The 19,822-nt window shown below is 45.4% G+C and overlaps 1 protein-coding gene across 2 annotated transcripts; it reads left to right on the forward strand.

The window, feature by feature from the left end:
- Window positions 1–2,034: 2,034 nt before the first annotated feature.
- rab10 (RAB10, member RAS oncogene family) lies at window positions 2,035–17,505 on the forward strand. 2 transcript variants are annotated; one of them, XM_076037508.1, is made up of 6 exons: window positions 2,035–2,738; window positions 8,156–8,216; window positions 10,809–10,947; window positions 12,756–12,845; window positions 14,931–15,032; window positions 16,275–17,505. In XM_076037508.1, the coding sequence occupies exons 1-6, from the start codon at window positions 2,612–2,614 to the stop codon at window positions 16,362–16,364; spliced, it is 609 nt and encodes a 202-aa protein (XP_075893623.1). In that variant the 5' UTR covers window positions 2,035–2,611; the 3' UTR covers window positions 16,365–17,505. The 2 variants fall into 2 exon arrangements, with proteins under 2 accessions (XP_075893623.1, XP_075893624.1); XM_076037509.1 differs by having other exon boundaries at window positions 2,036–2,738; window positions 16,278–17,505.
- The last annotated feature ends 2,317 nt before the right edge of the window (window positions 17,506–19,822 follow it).

Here is a 19,822-nt window from a genome sequence, read left to right on the forward strand (position 1 = left end):
ATAAATAATAACAATTCAAACCTGGTGTTCTATACGGACTGCAAAATTGCATTGGCTCTTATTCAAAAAAAATCAAAACAAGGGATTATAATTGCAGATTTGAATTCAACAATAGAGTAAAGATCAGCATAACCATATGCAACCTATTAGCACAATATAGCTATATGTATGTCTATATGACTGGATTCAGTAAAAAATAAATCCATCATGCATTCGAGTGAAAGCACTGTTATATAAATACATAGCAGAGTTAGTAAGCATAATCACTAGCTGATCTATATAAACAGCAAGATGAAACAAGTCTTCTTCAAGAAAAATAACTATTGTAAAAGAAAATGTGGCTGTTGTAGCATCAGCCTACTACTAACTTCTTTAAGAGGAAGAGGGCCCCAAATTCTTAAAACTAAACACATGGTTGGGACATTCTGATGTCCAAGTGATCAACATGCATACCAGACTCTCCACTGTAGTCCAGTCCCAAGTTACATGGTTTTCCCCCCTGCTGTTCCTCTCCTGTTCAGTCACTTTCTGACCACAATGGTGGTTTTAAGGTTAAATCAAGAGCCAAAATAGAAAAGAACTTGATAACCAACAACCAGTAGTTGAAACAAATACACTTTGAAAACAAATTAGATGAGAGGGGAAACCTGACTGACTCGCCGCTGGTTTGTGTGAGAGTGCGAGTGGAACCCTCGGGGCCTCTTGCAGCAAAATACAGGAATGTGGCCTGATCTGGGAGGAAGCTGTGATTTATTGGCTTAACAAAGATATTCTAAGTGAAAAGAGGGATAGCTTGGGATGCACCTAAAACACGAAATGAAAATCTAATTTAGACCCGTTGCCATGTTGCAGTTGTCATCCACTGCATAAAATAGGACGGGGGGACATGTATTGTGGGAAAGTGCCATTTTATAGGATTACATTATTAATAGTGACATTTATAACACTGTTCAATACATGCAATATCAAATACTGCATTTAATGTGTTATAATGTAACAAAGGTAAAGGGAGTTATGATTCCTGTGTGTTTAAAGGGAAAAGAGCAGGTATTCATTTATGGGCTCATGTTTATCTTTAATTTGTCAAAAAGATTTGATTGTCTAATATAATGACAAGACATTGTGATGATCAGTCAACAATTAGTTTCTTAAAGGCTTCACTTTTATACTTGCATCTTCTTACTTGTTCTAAATTTTAACTTACTCTGAACGTTTATTTTTATCTTCTTCTCTTTTTTTTTTAAAGACTCGCCTAAATCTTGAATTACATACAGCCTTTTATTTTTTTTTATATCAAGGCTACTAAAAATAATTTTCTATGTACCTTCATTATACCTTGGTCCTTACGTTTTCCAGTCGTTCTTCCTAACTGACATGTCTGTACTTGGCAGTGGAAAGCAGGGCATACCCAACATTCCTGAGGAGTGTCTGAGAGTTTTAAACTCCCAGACTTTTTGTGACAGGCGGAAGAAGGAAAGTTTCTCGGCCGCGCGCACGCGTGCGCTAACACTCAAATTCAGAGAGGGGGGAATCGAAGGAAAGGAGCCAACAGTTGTCACATTACGACGACGACAAAGGAGAGCGACTTCGCTTTTTGCTGAGATGACAAGTGGGGAAACGCCCGTAACAAGCACACGAGTACTAAAATATGACATCACAGCCTTGAGTCACAGCTGGGACAGTCGACGCATCAAATGCCAGCTACTGCTAGCCACGAAAACTGCTAGCCTCGAAAACTGCACCCAAACACACCCCATCTAGGGGCAGATCCGCAAGAAACTGGCCGCCATGTTGGATCAACGGACACGTTCGGGTAACTGACGCGATGGAACATTTGAGCCTGAATGTCTGGTTTACTTGCGCAGTAGCGTTTGCCCTCTCTGTCAGTCTAAGATCCGCCTATTTTCCGTATGAGGCAATAAGCCAATCACTTTAGAGCACTGGGTGAAATGAAAGCAACATTGCCCAATAGAATGCATATATTTTGACAGAATAGGCGGGAACAAGGGCGTGTCAGTGGGACTAGGGTGTCGCCGCGGTGGCTCCCATTCGAAGGCGACGGTGGTCGTCTATATTTCGGTTCTAATCTCTCCGAAGCATAGGCAAAGTGTCTGCCAAGTGATTGTGAATTTGACACAATTAAGCGTGAACGTTTCTCTTGATTCTTTTCGGTCGAGCTGGTGGCAAGACTCTGGAATGACGGAGTGTGCCGAGAATTTGAATTAGCTTGCCGTTAGTTTGAAGAAAGAGTGTGTCGGGTAGCAAGAGGAGCCATTTTGTCCCGACTGTGTAGGAGAAAAGAGAGTGGAAAAGAGGAATCACACGGAGGAGATCCTATTTTTGTTTTCTGTTCTCATGCTCTAGAGGGGCAAGCGGCCGGGTTTGGGAATTATAACTTCTCGGACACGTCTACGGACACGCGATTTTGGATGGTATTTAGCCAATTAGCTTGCCAAGCTAATCAACAAATCCCAGATAGTTAACTGTTACGGTCAAGAGTAGCTGGGCATCTGGTCAGCTTGGCAAAGGAGCTGGCTTTAGACCTCAATAGGCGTGCCGGGTTTTTCAGCTTTTTTTGCGTTCATTGTCTTGGAGCACACGCGGTTTTCCGATGGCGAAGAAGACGTACGACTTGCTGTTCAAGCTTCTCCTAATCGGGGACTCGGGCGTGGGGAAGACCTGTGTGCTGTTCCGCTTCTCTGACGACGCCTTCAACACAACCTTCATCTCCACCATAGGTAAGAAGTCACAGGGCTGCAGACATTGTGCTGTATTTCGCCACGGGTATTGGGTCATATTGAATGGGCTTGGCAGGAAGTTTGCCACTGATACTGGGTTGTAAATGGTGAGCAGGAGGGAACGGTAGGCAGGACTTATCGGGTAGCCAGGAGGCTATCAGCGTGCGTTAGTCAGTCGGCTGACGTTAGCGCCAGTCACGGCCTTCTCAGGTTAGCGTGGAAGCTTTTTTTTGTGCTGCCTCTTGTGAGCATTGCCCCCTTTCAAAAGTCCGTGACTTTGCCAGCACGATCCTTGTTATGGTTAAACCCATCAGAAGCGACTAGTTTAACCGGTTTAGGTGGCAGAGGAATTGTTGACATCTAACTTGACCCGTTGGCTACGCGGCTAACGAGGCTAAAACAAGTTAGCATGAGAGGCCCGTGTTGCTGTTACAAAAGCACTGGAAATCATCTACCAACAATCTAATGGAGTTCTACGGTTTAGGGAAATGTATGTAGCTTTAACGTTAGAATACGTATCGCTTATGTCGGCAAATCGACCAGGTTTTCCCCGAAAAGATAAAAGCTCTTAAAGCAAAGTTAAGTGAAAGTGTAGCAAGAGGTGTAACGATTACCCAACCTGTTTATTTAACCATTTCCTCTCTCAAAGAAGGAAAATCGAGACAAAAAAAACAACTATAATTTTATTCCCCCAGCTGTTGATACCAACCACTTAAATCTGAGGCTTTTTAGGTGGTAACATCCCCCATCCAGCCTAGATGGGGCTGCTTGTCAGTTTTAATTTGAAGCAATGCGTCCCGTGATCATCTTTATGGCAATATTGTCCATTAAAAACCAGTACGATGCCTCATGGCTTTACCAAAAAAAAGGCCCACAAATCAGGTTTTCATTAAGTCATAATCAAGTTGAATGACTGGATTCAAAAGATCCTAAACCACCATCCATCAGCATGTTGCCACCTTTGACTTTCCCCCACCCCTCACTGGCCTCCTGCAAACGTCATGACACTCACATGAGTCAAGTGTCAAATCTGTGCACAGCCCGGCTGAAGACTCCATTTCTGCTGTTGCTTAACATTTGCACTGAGTAATAAAACAGCATTAGACCTGTTTCGCTGAATACCTGGAAGCTGCCTCACTGGGTTGTGTATCCTTGAGGTCTTAGACGAGCATTAATTCCCAAGCTCCCCTTTCTCTGTACATTTTAAAAGCAGGCAAACCACTCGGAGACGCGTTTGCCCAAGTGAACCGGCAGCGTACTCGAGTCGGCCGCCAGTTTCCGTAGCGTCCATGCAGAGCAGCAGAGCAGCCGCGTCTGTTTATAGTTTTGGGTTCGTGCTTGCGTTGGCGTTTTATTTGTAGTCTCTCTAACAGTTTTCTTGTTTTGTTACCCCTCTGCTGCAGGACGAACACTATCACGGGAATAATGCGTCTTGTTCAACTTGAGATAATTTGCAAGCGCGCTTGTGCCCGGTCACCGCGGCAGTCAGATGCAGGCCGACAGGTCGTCGAGCAGTCGGTGACACACGGTGGCTGGTGTCTCTTGCAGGGCCCGATCTCACCGCCTAATAAAGCAGGGGCCGCACACGTTACCGAGTCAGTTACCTTTAAAAAGTCATCCGCGCTACTCAACATAATGTCTCCTTCCCCGAGCTGTTTGTGTTTTAGCTCCGAGAACCAGTTTCCCATGACGTCCGGGCTCGCTTGACTCCACCAAAACGACTGTGTGAGGGCAGAAAATCCAATTACCCATATCAGCGTTGCGCAATCTTCGGACATTCTATGCATTTCTCTGCGACACTTACTCTCAAACTCCTTCCATCAGCATACTTTCTTCTTTGTCATTTCTTCTTGCACACTCTTGAAACTACTCGAACTGCATCTTCAGTCCCCGTTGGCACGTGTGGCCCTGCCCCCTCTCGTTTGTTTTTTTTTTTTTCTGCTGTCCTATTTCTATTGACTTTTCATAAGCAGCGTTGGTTGCAGTGATATACTGAAAAGGCAATCGTGATTACCTCCCACTCCCCCGTGCCACCTTTGGTCCACCGCAAGGTAGTTTCCCAAAGCCTCAGTTTCACTTTTAGTCTTTGTTTTGTCATTCACAGCGAGTTGAATTGTTAATCTCAGAAGTCGCAGGGAATTATTGAGAACGCCGCATAGCTTGTGACATCACAAATGTCACGTCGTCTAGTCTGAACCATCACTTAGGCAAATAAAATGACTTGCTTTTCTTTGTCTTGAAAAAAATCTTGAAAAGCATTTTGAAAAGTCCTATGTTCTTGCAAAAGACAGCTATTGAAACATGGTCAGAATTTCAGATTTTTTTCATATTCAATAACTTTAGCAGCTCGCAGTAGGACACGTCATGGTAATTCCCCCTCTGTCAGTTATTGTAATCTGACACCATTTCTTCCCCCTTTAAATCAGTACCTCCATCCCAGAGTGAGTCATCTATAGATATTAGTTTTGAAAAAGTTTCAAACTGCAGAGCACGGTGCCCTGTGAAGAATCAAAACCTGTGCCAGCAAGAACATTTTGACCCCACCGAACAATACGTGTTACCTCTGGAATCAACCCTGTGTTTACAACATGGTGTACAATTTTTTAAGTAACCTTCTGGAATGTTAATAAATAGGAACGTAAGCTTGTTGACCCCAAATTAACATGGTCACCTTCAGGCAGGGGCTGCAGTCCAATCATATCTACCCACCAGTGCAGTGTCTGTAGAGATACCCACCACCACCCCGAAAAAAAGCAAAAACCCATCATTTCAAGTGTAGTATTGAATGTTATGCAGCATTAACATGTTCAAACTGATTCTCCTAGCTGCATATTGGTCCAGTAAAGTCTTTAGAGGACAGTAGGACATCAGCAGGAGCGGTTTTTATGGGGGTTTTGTCCAGTTACAAAAAAGTCACATTAATCTTTGTACCCGTATGTTCCACCCCAAACACATGAACTTCACCTTTTTGAAAAGACCAAAGACATGACATGGTCTCAACAGCCACCCCCCATCCCCCACCCCCACCCCCCTGCCTCGACTGTAACGAGAGCGACTCTGAAGGTGGTTTGTTCCTCCTCTGACTCCACCGTCATACCTTTTGGGACACAGATGCACAGCTGCTTCTCAAAATACCCCCACCCGGGGAAACTCCCCCCCCCCCCCCCCCCTAATTCTTGTCTGTCTGTCACGCATCTAAATTTACGACCCACGTTCTGCTTTGCGTCACGCAAGTGACGTTTGCATATTCTAGAAAATGAGCGTGACGTCGGCCGCTCACTCGGAGGCATTCGCAGGGTGACACCCTGGACAAGTGGCCAGTTCATCGCAGGGCCGCAGAGAAATAAACAACTACGGACAATTTAGAGTTTCTAATTGACCTCGCATGCATGTGTTTCGACTGTGGGGGGAAGCCGGAGAACCTGGAGAGAACCCACGCGGACACGGGGAGAACATGCAACCTCCACACAGAAAGGTCCCAGGCCCGGAATCGAACCTGCTAACCTCCTTGCTGTGAGGCAGCAGCGCTAACCACTGCGCCACTAGTTTTAACAAAACCTAACAAAATACAAAGAAATCCGGTACGGCATTTACTAAAAGTTAGCTGGATATGTATGAAACAAATCGTTAGGCCCACCAAGATATTGGACCGCAGAGAGACAAAGGAGCAGTGCCGAATCGACCCTTCAGTTCTTCAGTTTGTAAGGTCAGGCACGCGTATATATCTTCCGACATCTCGGCGATTCACCTGTCAACAAAATCCCGCTTGCCCACGTCTTGCTGGGCGTCTCTCTGGGTGATTATGTAATGCCTCCGCCGAGTGCGAAAAAAAAAAAGCGGGAAACGGGCCTGACCTATATACTGTATGTGGGCGTCACGGTCCAGTCTGTGTTGGTCAGCCAATCCAATCCCATCCCTGCCCGGTGATGCCGGCCTGGCTGGCCACGTCGCGATCCAAGGGCCGTTGTTTTCGGCCCGTCAGTCTACTGTCGGTAAACCATATCGTACCAGTCAGCGATTTTTTTATTTCACGGTCAATTATTAATGCTGGTATTAAGAAGGCTGCGTGTGCAGCAGCAAGGACCGCCTATACGTTCCGCCCTCTCTTGTCCGTTTCTCTCGGGAGTGTAAAATATTTAGTGAGTCACAACTTGGCGCTCACTTCCTTCGTTATTCTTGCGTCTCCGCCCCACCGAGAGCACAGCTGTGTCGAGGGCTCTTTGTGAACAAACCACAGTTTCTGACTGCAGACATGTCAACGCAGCTCCTCAGTCCTGGTTTAAAACCTCTGTTAAGGGTTTTTAAACATAACTATTTGATTCATCATGGTTCATTTCTGTTGTTGTAACTGTCTTCTAACTGAAACTTAAAGTTTCAGTAGAAAAAGACTATTAGCAAAATAGTCTTGCTGATTTGTTTGTTCATTCATTCGTGCCTGCCATTTGAGTATTTGCTTGCAATAGAGAAAATAGAGGCAAGCCGAGGTTATCAATAGTAGCGCCAGTTCAGTTTGGCGATACGATCAAAAGAGCTCATAAATGGACATCATGTTGTAACATTCTCATTTAGTTCCTCATAATGATATAATGGTTGTTGTGGTGCAGTGTTGCATCGGTGGAAACATAAATAAGAAAGTAAGAAACGAAGGTGTTTCATAAACTTGAGCGCCTTTTCCAACGTTTCACTGCGACATTCGGTGAACAAACCAGTCGAATCAGTCGGAGGGAGTCGGCCCACGCGAGTGGCTCTTTAAAATGGTTAAGCTGGCTAAGCACTGAGGCACCGACGGGAATGCACGCACGCACGCACGCTCGCTCACTGCTTTTACTGTCATGCTGTCAACAACTTTTGGCAAAAAAAAAAACTTTGTGCCAAAATGGAAAGTCGAACGCTATTTCCAAAAATGCCAAAGTTGGAAAATAACGCAATCTTCCGAACCGCAGTTTGTTTTCGCAGGGTGCGTCTGTCACCGAAAAAGGGAAAAATTGTAAATTTACAGGCTGTAATTGCACGAGTGCGCGGGAATGATGCGCTGTCGCACGCACACACACACACACACACACACACAAACACACACATCTTTTTAGTTTTAAGTTTGTTACTGAATTCGCTGACTCGAGCCCGTTTGGAGTTTTCCCTGCTTCAACCCCTGATGTATTGCGTTTCACTTATTGTCGGCCAGCTGCTGATCCCACCGCTGCCTGCGAACAGGCCCTGGTCTGGTCTGGTCTGGTCTGGCCATGACACTGCAGAATCAGGAAGAGACCAAGTTCTTGTCTGTGGTGGAACCGGTGTCCGGTCACTTTGACTCTGCAGTGTTATAAATCCATTGTCTCCACTGGGTTTTACCCGAGTGGAAACTCGAGTGTCACTCTCATAGTTTGCGCTAATGTGTTTGCTTCTTTTCTCTTCCTTAGGAATAGACTTTAAGATCAAAACTGTTGAACTACAAGGAAAGAAGATCAAACTACAGATCTGGTGAGTCAACATGTGTTGTATGTGTGCATATAGGTTGAGGCTGTACACAACTATGGGAGAATAATGTATTATGAATGAATAACATATTATAAGCTGTTTTCATCATATGTTGTGACTCGTTAAGCTATTGGAATGACTTGCAATAGTTAAACGAATGAAGATTTGTCCTTTGGACCAGGAGGAACTTTGAAACAAACCAATGTCTGAGACTTCCACCTAAAGGTTAAGTGTGTAATATTTGGGGATTTTAAAGAAGAAACAGCGACATCAAGTGGCTGTATTTTGGATTGCAGCGTCTTTCACTCTCCCTTCCCCTACTGAGCTTGCCAGTGAACTACGGTGGCCTGCGCACCCAAACCTGGATACCTCGTCCAACTTCTTCTTCCTTGGTTTATTTGAAGACGCGAGCAGTCACCCTAATTATGAAACACGCAGTCAGGCTGCTAGGATTGTCCACACCAGGCTTCCTTAGAAATCTGTCTGTGCAAGATGGCAGCTACCTGGGGAAAAAGACACTTCTTATCCATGCATGAGCACCTGCTCCAAGGGCAAGAAAAGATACACTTTTATCAATGTATTTATGGGCAGCATATTAAGCTTTCACCAATATAAAAATCATAAATCAAGCCAAATATTACACACTGGACCTTCAAGGTTTGAACAAATGGCAAGAATTCTGTGCTCCATTTGCCTTCTTTTTTTTAATCTCTAAATCTCAAATCAACTTGTAATTGCTGGCCCTTGCCAGAGGGGGTTTTCTCCTAAAGCCAACACAAATAGGGGTTTGTGAGGGGACCGCCAGGGAACAAAGTGTGAAATGAGTCAATTTTGTGGTGGTGGGGGGGGGAAACGCGGCGAGTACGGGAGGATTACAGTGTCAAAACTCTTACGTCAGAGTTAAGAAGTCGTAAATTCCAGCAAACTGACGAAACTCCCGGAGTTCACTAAAGGTGGCTGGCATCTTTTATTTTTAACAGGACGTACAATTATTCTCCTCAAACAAATGATTTAAAGCCCTGCTGTTGAACGCATGTTCTAAAGCCTGTCCTAAAGGTTATACAAATGTTGCTAATGAGTGATTTTATTATGTGACCTTCTCTCTTTCGAGGCTGCTGACTAATTCAGTCTTTTCTTCCAACTTCCCGTTCAGGACAATGGGAGTTGGACTTTACCGCAGCGACACAATAAATCTGCCAAATGTTTTCAAAAAAAAAAAATAAAGCGAAGGAAAAAAAAAAAAAAGAATCAGTCCTGCCTAATTTTCTTTCCAAGCGCTTGTTAAAGTGTCACAATTTCGACTTTTGGAACAATTGGAAGCTGCAACTCGACCGCGCAGTCCTTTAATCCAATTTCTTCCCCTGTCATGCGCCGTCGTTGCCTGACAGTGAGACATCTGTTTGACCCCAAGTCTTCCTTAAGCACAGAAATATGCCAGAAAAAGAAACAGGCCGTCCATCTGGGCTGCTGCTGCTGCTGCCGCTGCCGCTGCTGCTGGGTTATCACTGACGACAGCAGCAGCGGCAGCAGCCCCCACCACCACTGTTTGGTTTTGAAACATTCACTTTGCCCGTTCCTCCCGTCCAGAAGTTTTATGCAGCGTTGCTTGAAGCCTTCCAGCCGTCCAGATTGTCTCTGCGCGGATCCGTCGGTAGATTTCCCATCCAGCCAAGGTTATTCTTAGATGTGCGATAAGCCATCCTGCTGCGTCGAGGCCCCTTCTCCTTTCTCTGTATCGGGAGTCGGAGAATCGTGGTGGACGTCGCGGGGTGGTGGGTGGGGAAGGGGGGGGGGGCGCTGCAGTTGAAGTGAGTGTGGAGGTGTGCGGAACGCGGTAAAGCAGCCATGCTTTTCGGTGTTAAAGGTGAAGCGCGGGTTCCTCTTGTTGGACTCGAGCGTTCCCATTTCTCAGCAAGTCCTCGGCGCTGCGCTCGCATTCAAGACTCAAAGGCTTCATTTGTCGCGTCGCGTCGCGCGGCAGTGAGATGTTGGTGCGGCGGAAGCGAACTTGATCGTTAATGAAAGAATCATTTTTATTTCGAGTGGCCTCTGTGCACATCGACAAAACACACAAGAAATAATAATAATGATAAAAAAAAAATTATGAACATTTATAGCATATTCAAAAAGGAATTAATGTGTAAAAAAAAAAGTTTGTTTAACTAAATTCTTAACTAAAGTAAACTAATTTAACTAAATTTAACTAAAGTAAAAAGGTTTTAAAAATTAGCAAGTAAAGGTCGGGGTGTTTTAAGTGTTATGGAGTCCTGCACTAAATAATTAGTTGCAAACAATGGAATGCAAATTATGAAACAATACAATAATGATAATAAAATCATAATAATACTAATATCAGTATAATGGTAATAGTAGTAGTAGTCGTAATGATAATAATAGTGTAATAATAATATAATTACAGGATTTAAATACAATATATAATGTATGATATATTCAGCTGAAGAACTAACAAAGCAAAACGTATCACTCTTGCTTTCTCGTTTCCACTTCTCCGAAACACCGGAGGAAAAAAAAAAGCATGTGAGCAGGCAATAAGTTTGTATGTGTGTGTGTGTGTGTGTGTGTGTGCGCGCGCAGGGACACGGCAGGCCAGGAGCGGTTTCACACCATCACCACCTCCTACTACAGAGGGGCCATGGGCATCATGCTGGTCTACGACATCACCAACGCCAAGAGCTTCGAGAACATCAGCAAATGGCTGCGCAACATCGACGAGGTAAAGCCAACCTCCGCCTACACACACACACACACACACACACACACACACGAGCTTGTGTCAGCATGCAGAGTCGCTGGTGTTGCGGGCAGGTTTTTCTGCGACCGAACTCCACAGAGTTGCAGTCATAGAGTCTGCAGTCTGCCGAGGTCGTGCACGTCCCTCAACCTGTTTGGGTTTTTTTTTTTTTTTTTTTTTTGTTAGTTGTGGCGAAAGCAGGAAGTGACCGCCGCGAGCAGACTGCACAAGCGGAACAGGTAGCCGCCGCCGCCGCTCTCGGTGGGGAACAGAGAGTCGCTGCGCTCCCGACCGGCTGCGAGCGGAGTTCAGTGCAAAGCGTCTGGCAGGATCACCTCGGGGCGGTGACGCACTGCTGAGCTCGCTCTCTTGCGTCACTCGGCGGCGCTGATAAATAATGAAGTTCTGAAAACATTTTTGCCGATGCTTCCATTATCGGAGGCCACAAGGTGAAACACACCCGTTCGTTTCGGAGGGATTCTATCTGTAGATTTCTAGTTGGACGGGGGCTCTGGATAGTACAGCAGTGGGGGGGGGGGAAGTTTTTGGACACCCTTAAACTGCTACTCGGTCACAATTGAGTATTGAATATTTTTTGCCGGAGAATAGTTTTCCTGTGTGTCTCAAAGGGAATTATTTTGTTGTTCACAGAGCAGAGCAAGCGCACCGCGCTCTTGCAGTGTTGTTGGTGCACGTTGCTAAGTGCTGGTGACTGCACCGGAAGAAACTGCACTGACGGGTGCGTCGCAGGCGCCCGAGTTGTCCGAAAACTTTGTTCCGCCGCTCTGTTTTCCCACCCGGTGACATTTCTCCACGGCCCGAACCAGCAAGTGAAAGGCGGAGCAATGTCCAATGCCCTGAGTGGTCATGCAGTGACCAGCTGCTTCTGGCAATTATCCAATGACGGCGTCTGGACTCGCGTTCCCTTAATTCCAGTTGCCCAACTTCACTGGTTTCGCGTCAAAAAGGAAGAATAAAGGAGACGAACCAGAGAGGAAAAATACATTGCAGTGCGTTTAATGGTAATCATTATGATATCAACATTGTTTCTAAAAAAAAAAAAAGTAAACCTCCCTGAGGTTTCCTCATTACTCATTCGCCACTTGGCTTTCTCCCCGCCGACCAGTTGGCGATCTCGTGATCTCGTGTTGTTAGATTTTTCTTCGCTGGCTGCGATGGACGAGCCGCCCCGATGTCGCCGTTGTGTGGCGGTGGCCTCGGCCGCTACGGCGACTCCGGCGTGTTCCCACGCCGCTAATGACCGCTCGCGTCCTCGCAGATTAGGACGCAGTTGCCATCACAAACGCGGCGGCGTCAAGTGGCAAACACACCGAGCACGTCTACCACTGACTCAAGCGCTCTCTCTCTCTCTCTCTCTCTCTCTCTCTCTCTCTCTCTCTCTCTCTCTGTCTCTCTCTCTCTGTCTCTCTCTCCCCCCTCTCTTTCTATGTCTCTCTCTCTCTCTCTCTCTCTCTCTCTCTCCCTCTCTTTCTATGTCTCTCTCTCTCTCTCTCTCTCCCCCTCTCTTTCTATGTCTCTCTCTCTCTGTCTCTCTCTCTCCCTCTTTGTCTCTCTCTCTGTCTCTCTCTCTCCCTCTTTGTCTCTCCCTCTATGTCTCTCTCTCTCTCTCACTCTCCCTCTCTCTATGTCTCTCTCCCTCTCTCTCTCTCCCTCTACGTCTCTCTCTCCCCCTCTCTCTACGTCTCTCTCTCTCTCTCCATGTCTCTGTCTCTGTCTCCCTCCCTCTCTCTCACTCTCCCTCTCTCTATGTCTCTCTCTCTCTCTTCCAGCACGCGAACGAAGACGTGGAGAGGATGCTGCTGGGCAACAAGTGTGACATGGAGGACAAGAGGGTCGTACCAAAGGCCAAGGGGGAGCAGGTGAGTCCACACACACACACACACACACACACACACTCTGACCCAGCACCTTCCCACCATTAAGCCCAGTGGTTCTCCGCTGGCGCAGTCTAATTTTCACGGCCGGTGCGTCGGACGCTGGCAATCGAGTCCAAGCGAACAGCAAGAATTCCCCGCACACGCGGCCAACTTGCAGAGTTTCTAAAGCGACGTTTCCGCCCCAGACCTCGGTCAAACCAATGTTTGTGCCAACGTAGGAGGCCATCATAAAAAGGAGCGGCTGTGTGACGCCAACCAATCACTTTCTCACACATCAGAGCACTTAAATATCAGCAGCAGGATCAGAATGCAATCGGTGGAACACCATCGACAAATCCAGTCCGGTGAATACTGGGCAGTCGTGACTGGATCCATCAGGTCCCAATTAAAGGTAACGCACAGTCAAAACAATGAAATGAGTGTGCGACAGATGCACGTCATAGCCACAATGAGAAAATACCAGAATGTAGAGGAACTCGCAATGGAAGTTCTGAGTCAGTCTGGGAAAACCAAGCAGGATGTACCCGCATATGTAAATGAGCACAAAACTCACAAAACCAAGGGACGCATAGATAAGCCTGGCGATGTGAACACAGACACAAAAGGGTTTTGAAGGGAAACTGCGGCCTCATCAATACAGCTGCGCCACCTAATGGTAGAGAAACGCAAATTTCAGGCATTCAATTTTTTTTTAAAAACTGCTGTATTCCATTTCATATGCTTAGCTCAGACTTGGGGAAAACTATGGCCCAGGGGCCAAATGCGGCCCGTTGAGCCTTTGAATTCTGCCCGCGGAACTTAGTAAAACAAGTCACAAAAATCCGCCGTATTTCATCCGTTTGTTCAGTGTTTCAAGAGCCGTGTCAATAAAGAGCTGAACGCCCTGGGGCCTCAAAGACGCATTTCGTTGTAACACTTTCAATTGACTGATTTTTTTTTTTTGTTGTTGTGTAAATATCCCATAACGTATGTATTTCTCCTATGCGGTGGGCCACCAAAACACTTCAACAATCCATCCGCTGCTGCTCCCTCCGTAGCTCATTGAATGCTCGCGTTAGTTCGTTCTTATCTTTGGTCAAATGCAAACGTAGAGGAGAGACTCCTAGAAGTAAAGGGAAGCGAGAGACGTCAGCACTCGCAGGTCCGTCTGCCGAGATTTGAGGACGCGGGGCCGTCACCGGCTGAGTCTCCGGCTGAGTCTCCAGCGTCGCAGCGTCGCTGTACTCTGGACCGGGCCTTGTGTTAATGTTGCCTCAGAGGGGAATTTATTGAGTAAACACCGAGCCTCCACACAGTTTCCATCTCGCCACTGTGTGGTTTTGCTGCGGCCACATCCAAAACTGGACACATTGAGATGAGTTGTGGGTTTGTTTACTTCTTTACCCCCCCCCCCCCCCCCCCTCCACCAAGAGCTTCATTTTCCTTCTCCTGCTTGTATTTGAAGGCACCAGTTTGTTGTTGTTGTTGTTGTGGTTTTTATGCGTTAAAAGGCCGTTTTTGAACATTGGAACGCAGCGACATCCTATCACATCCTATCACACTGAGAGCACTTCCTGTTTATTTCTAACAAGAAAAAACAAATACAAAAAAACCCCCCCGGAAAATTTGGCGAGCAGGTTCTAGCTCTCTGGTTCGGTGCACAAAGGCGCAACCAGCAGTGGCCTGCAGATATAGCAACATCGGATACACACACACACACACACACACACACACCTGACCTAGCAGCGTGTGAGTGTGTGTTGGGGTTGGTAGCACCGGCGATACCTGATCTGTGTTCCGCACGCTGGGATCAGTGGCTTTATTTTTGGAGCGCGGCTTTAGCCACCGCCTCACTCACCCCCCCCTCACTGCTCTCTCTCTCCCTCTCTCTCTCTCCCTCTCTCTCTCTCTCTCACTCTGTCTCTCTCCCTCTCCCCCCCCCTCTCTCTCTGTCTCTCTCTTTGTCTCTCTGTCTCTCCCTCTCTCTTTCTCTCTCTCGCTCTGTCTCTCCCTCTCTGTCTCTCTCTCTCTCTCTCCCTCCCTCTCTCTTTTTCTCTCTCTCTCTCTCTCTCTCTCTCTCCTCCGCAGATCGCGAGGGAGCATGGCATTAGGTTTTTCGAGACGAGCGCCAAGGCCAACATCAACATCGAGAAGGCTTTCCTCACGTTAGCGGAAGACATCCTGAAAAAGGTTAGTGCACCAGGCTGACGTCGGCGGCGGCTTCGAACTCTGCTGCTTTGCAGGCTGTCCTCTCGCTAGGAATATAAATGCAGTGGTGGAAGACGGTTATTGGACACGATGTACTGTGCAGTTTATGTTGGTGCAGTCCCAGCATTTCTGATTGCAAGTGCTTCACAGCCGAGCTGGTGGGGTTTGTTTTCAGTGCAGCTTGATACAAGGTTGCAACATTTAAACTCAACATAGTTGAGTTGTACACATCCAGACACAAAGCCACCCAGGCAAACACACAGGCCGCGCATAACTCTGTGTTCGCAGGTCAGAATGTTAATTGTTAATTTACAACTAAGGTCGGTTTAGCAGCCGCACGCTGAGAACAGCTGAGATTTGGATGTTTCAGCACGGTGGCGTTGTCCCTTTGCAGAGTACTGCAACTACAAACACGGTAGTTTTCTCTTGTTTCACCTTAAGTTCAGATTTAAAGATTTTATTTGTCAGGTTACATAGCAGTGAAATGTTGCTGTGGCAGAGCCCCATGTGTTTGTGCATTACGAGGAATAAAGGAAGTGTAAAAAAAAAAAAAATTTTTTACAAAAAGGCAAAGTTAAAAAAATGATTTATCGACAATAAATAACAAAATAATTTTGTTCGGTCAAACCTTTTGAAACCCACACAGAAACTCTCAAGTGTTAAATGGCAGTAATTTGGATTGAACATAAATTTTGAGGGCATCTCAAAATCTTTTTCCCATGACTGTGATTGGTTGGGGGAAGATTTGTACAACTCTCTTGACCTCTTGATATGACAAAGCACAAAACTCCTTGCACATGTGTAGCTGCTAAAAACTGTCGGATTAAGAAATTATGTTTAAAATAAAAAAAAAAAGTTCTAGTGAGCTAAACCAAACGGTTAGCAATTAGCTCTTGCAGCCCTCGAGAGAAGGCTGGGAGTGATGACTGCTGACGTCTTTCAGCGAGACTGTTTTCCAAGTGAAAAAATGACAAACTGACAATGCCATAAAAAAAAAAGTAGCTAAACTGAGAACGCAACAGTGCTGCTGGAAAACCAACAACTGTCAAAATCCAACTGGAGTTCTGTTAATTGGCGTCGCCCCGCAGAGCGTTGCCCTCCGTTCCCCTTCGCTCTGCATCACGGCTGCGTGCATGCAATGAAATTATAATTAATTATTGCTTTGTGCGCCCCCCCCGCCCCCCACGTCCCCCCACCTCTCCCTTCCCCTCCTGTCTCTTTAAGCAGACGCCTGTAAAAGAGCCCAACAGTGAAAACGTGGACATCAGCAGTGGAAGCGGAGTGACGGGCTGGAAGAGCAAGTGCTGCAGTTGAACAACTTCTGTTTCACTCACACTAACACACGCACACACACACACACACACGCACACACACACACACACACTCACTCACACACACACACACACACACACACACTCTCTAACTGCTAACTCTAACTCTCTTGCTCTCTAACCTGTCTCATGAGTTTTCTTGCACACTGACACTCTCGTCTCTTTATCGGAATTAAAAAAAATGAACCAATAAACCACTTCACGCTTCTAAACCCCGCCCTCTCCCCCCGCCCCCCCACCACCAACACCACCATATTCTTCCACTCACCCTCTGATCATTATTTTTTATTTCTGATATAAAGAGAAATCCAGTCACGTTTCTTGTCATTTGTTTTAAAAGTTCTACAAAAAGAAAAAGAAGAAAAATTGTGGAAAAGACAAACTCATATTTTTTAATGTTTCCTTTGCCTGAGGTCACTTGGATGGACACCTCCCCCACTTCCCTATCCTGTCCCTCCTCCCCCACCCTCTTCCCTCCCCCCCACAAACACACACACACCACACTCACCTGCAATCAGAGAAAATCAAAATGAAAAATGAAAATCGAAAGAAAAAAAAATCAGACAAATGTAGGATTAACATTTTGTACACTTAGTGGGGTTTTCTGTTGTCTAACCGTATTTGGTCCTTTGCAATTTGTTACCAAGTGACAAAGGCGTGGCTAGCTCCTTTTGTATGTGGGGGTTTATTTTGTCCTGTGCCTTATATGGAAGACAGGGGCGGGGCTGTTGTCACGGGTGGAGCCACATTCACCCGGTAAAATTACAGTTTAATATTCGAGTCGGTTCAGGCCAAAAGGGCCGAACTGAAGCAGAAGCGTTTGAATTTCTCCTCCAGCCAAGAGAACGGCATTATACACCATGTCCTGTGTATTGGATTTTATTTTTATCTATGATTTATTTTACTTCAGTTTTACTTTAACCTTACTTTAAAAAGAAAAGAAAAAAAAAAAGATTTTCCTCCAGTATTTTTTTTTTCCCTGCATGCACATGTCTTGGGTTGGAATTGTTTCTGTAACGTGTAACATTGGCCACTGGGTAACTGTGGGTGGGAGGTACAGAAGTTCTCTTTTGAAATTCAAACAGTTTTTGCAGATCCATTAAAAATAAGCTTGTTTAAGTTAACTTGTTTGGTTTTTCCGTGTGCGCTTTCGTGTCTCCCGCGGTTCGACTGTCAGTAGGTTTGTTTACAATGAAGAGAGCAATACAAAAGTTGATTTGTCAACTGAATTAGCTGATGCGTTAACTAAAAAAAAAAATATGGAAAAGAAAGTAGTTGATCTTGGATTATAAATGCACGCACTTAAACTTTAAATGTCGTGATAATTGGGATTCTTGCTACGTTACAAGAAAAACTAAACGGTGATTACCGAGCTGCTTAGACCTGCTCTCTGGCGCCATCTCTTGGGCGTAGTGATAAAAAAAAAAAGTCGAAGTTGTCAGTCTCAACATCGGTTGGAATCTCTTATCAAGTTAGTCAGTTTCACTTTCAGACCTCAACGAGAGCAACGTGACCCTAGTGAACGAGTTCTAAACCCTCACTTAAGTTTCATCGTGACCTACAAGCCACTGCCAAATGAATCACGTTTCAGCGACTTTGCTGCAGTTTAGGCGTGAAGACACGGTCGAGCAGACCTGAGGAAATCAAATCAAAAAGGGGATTTTGGTGACTTCTGTGTGCATTTGTGCGAGGAGCTACTCTGATTACTTCAGGAACCACTGAAAACTGTTTTTGTGTGCTGCCAACTCAAAGGTTTTAAAGCAGGCATGGGCAAACTACGGCGCGGGGGCCATATGCGGCCCGTGAAGCTTTTTAATTCAGCCGGACCAAACTTTGACAAAATTAATGGTAAGTCATGAAATAACTATATTCCATCAATTTTCTCAGTGTTTTAAGAGTCGGTTCAATAAAGAGCTGAATACCGTCAGGTTTCAAAGACACAGTTTTTGTTCCATTTTCCATTAACAATAAAGCACAAATTTTCTACACATCCCTTGTTATACATTCCCTCCTATGAGGTTGGTCACCAAAACACAAGTTTGCCCACCCCTGTTTTAAAGGCTGATTAGAAATACACGACGAGCAGCAGTTCTCTGTACGAAAGAAGATGCTGTGCTGACGGGTCAGAGGAGGATGGTCAGGTGGTTCAAGATGACAGGAAGGCAACAAATAGCTGCTTATAGAACAAGACAAGAAGACCATCTGTTAACCCTTGTGTCGTAATGGCTGCAGCGTTACCTGCACGAGTACCGTGAGCATCTGGCTACGTCCGGGCCCTCGGTTCTCTTGGTGTTTGTCTTCTATCACCCTCAGAAGCCCACTTTACAAACTCAGGTGTTAAAGGTCCAGTGAGTAATTTTTTTTTTGTTGAGATTTTGAAGAAGAAACGGCGACATCAAGTGGTTTGATTTCAGATTGCAGCGTCTGTCACTCTCCCACCCCCTCCTGAGCTTGCCAGGCCTGCGCACCCGGCCTCGTCCACCTTCTTTTTTCATTGGTTTATTTGAGGACGCAAACGTTCACCCTGAACACGGAACGTACTGTCAGGCAGGCTTCATTACAAATATGGCGGTGCAAGATGGCAGCTAACTGGGAGCAAGACACTTACTACATTTATATTTTCATGAGAACCCTTCTAAGAGTAGGAAAAGCAAATTACTTATTGTGCTGTGACTATACACTTTTGTTAATGTATTCATGGGCAGTATATTAAGCTTTTACCTATATCAAAATGATAAATCAAGCTAAATAATATTACACACTGGACCTTCAATTCTCATTTTTATTCAACGGTATATAAGATGTGTACATTTTGTATTCTTCCAACACTGGGACGTCGACCTCTTGACGCTGTGCTCCTATCGCAAGACTTTATTAAACCTCATCCACATCAGCCGAGGCTCAGGCATCGCTCACCCCCGACGTTCGCGAGGGAGAGAAATCCACGTCAAACTCGGTGTCAGAAGTGGCGGCCCCCGGATTCACAGGAAACCCAGTCAGCACACTTGCGTTCAAGTCGACCCAACAGTTCGACAAAAGAAGCGGTCGAGCCAGAAGGCACGCGCTTTTTGATGGCTCCGTGCACACCAGGTATTACGGTAATCACTGAGCACAACGGGGAAACTAGATTGAATCGCTTTTCGCTGTATTGTAACAATTCATATTTTTGGAAAATTCTTTGTTGCCAGTTTATTCTGATGTAGCATATCAAAATAAAGCTCCTCCAAAAAGCACACCAATTGTTTTTCTTTTTGTTTTTATAAATATGTATATTAAAAAAAAATACTTAACAGCGCAAAATAGTTTAGTGTAACAGTGGTGCAAGGCAAACTCTCCACATATCAAAAAAAATATGAAAAAATTACCATGCAAATAAAGAAATAAATGAATATCAAAAAATTAAATTAAAATTAAAATAGCTCAAAACTCACTGAAATTTCT

This window comes from Nelusetta ayraudi, unplaced genomic scaffold (assembly GCF_046127955.1).
Source record: "Nelusetta ayraudi isolate G7.1 ecotype Tasmania unplaced genomic scaffold, CSIRO-AGI_Nayr_v1 ptg000052l, whole genome shotgun sequence".
NCBI classification, from domain to species: Eukaryota; Metazoa; Chordata; class Actinopteri; order Tetraodontiformes; family Monacanthidae; genus Nelusetta; species Nelusetta ayraudi.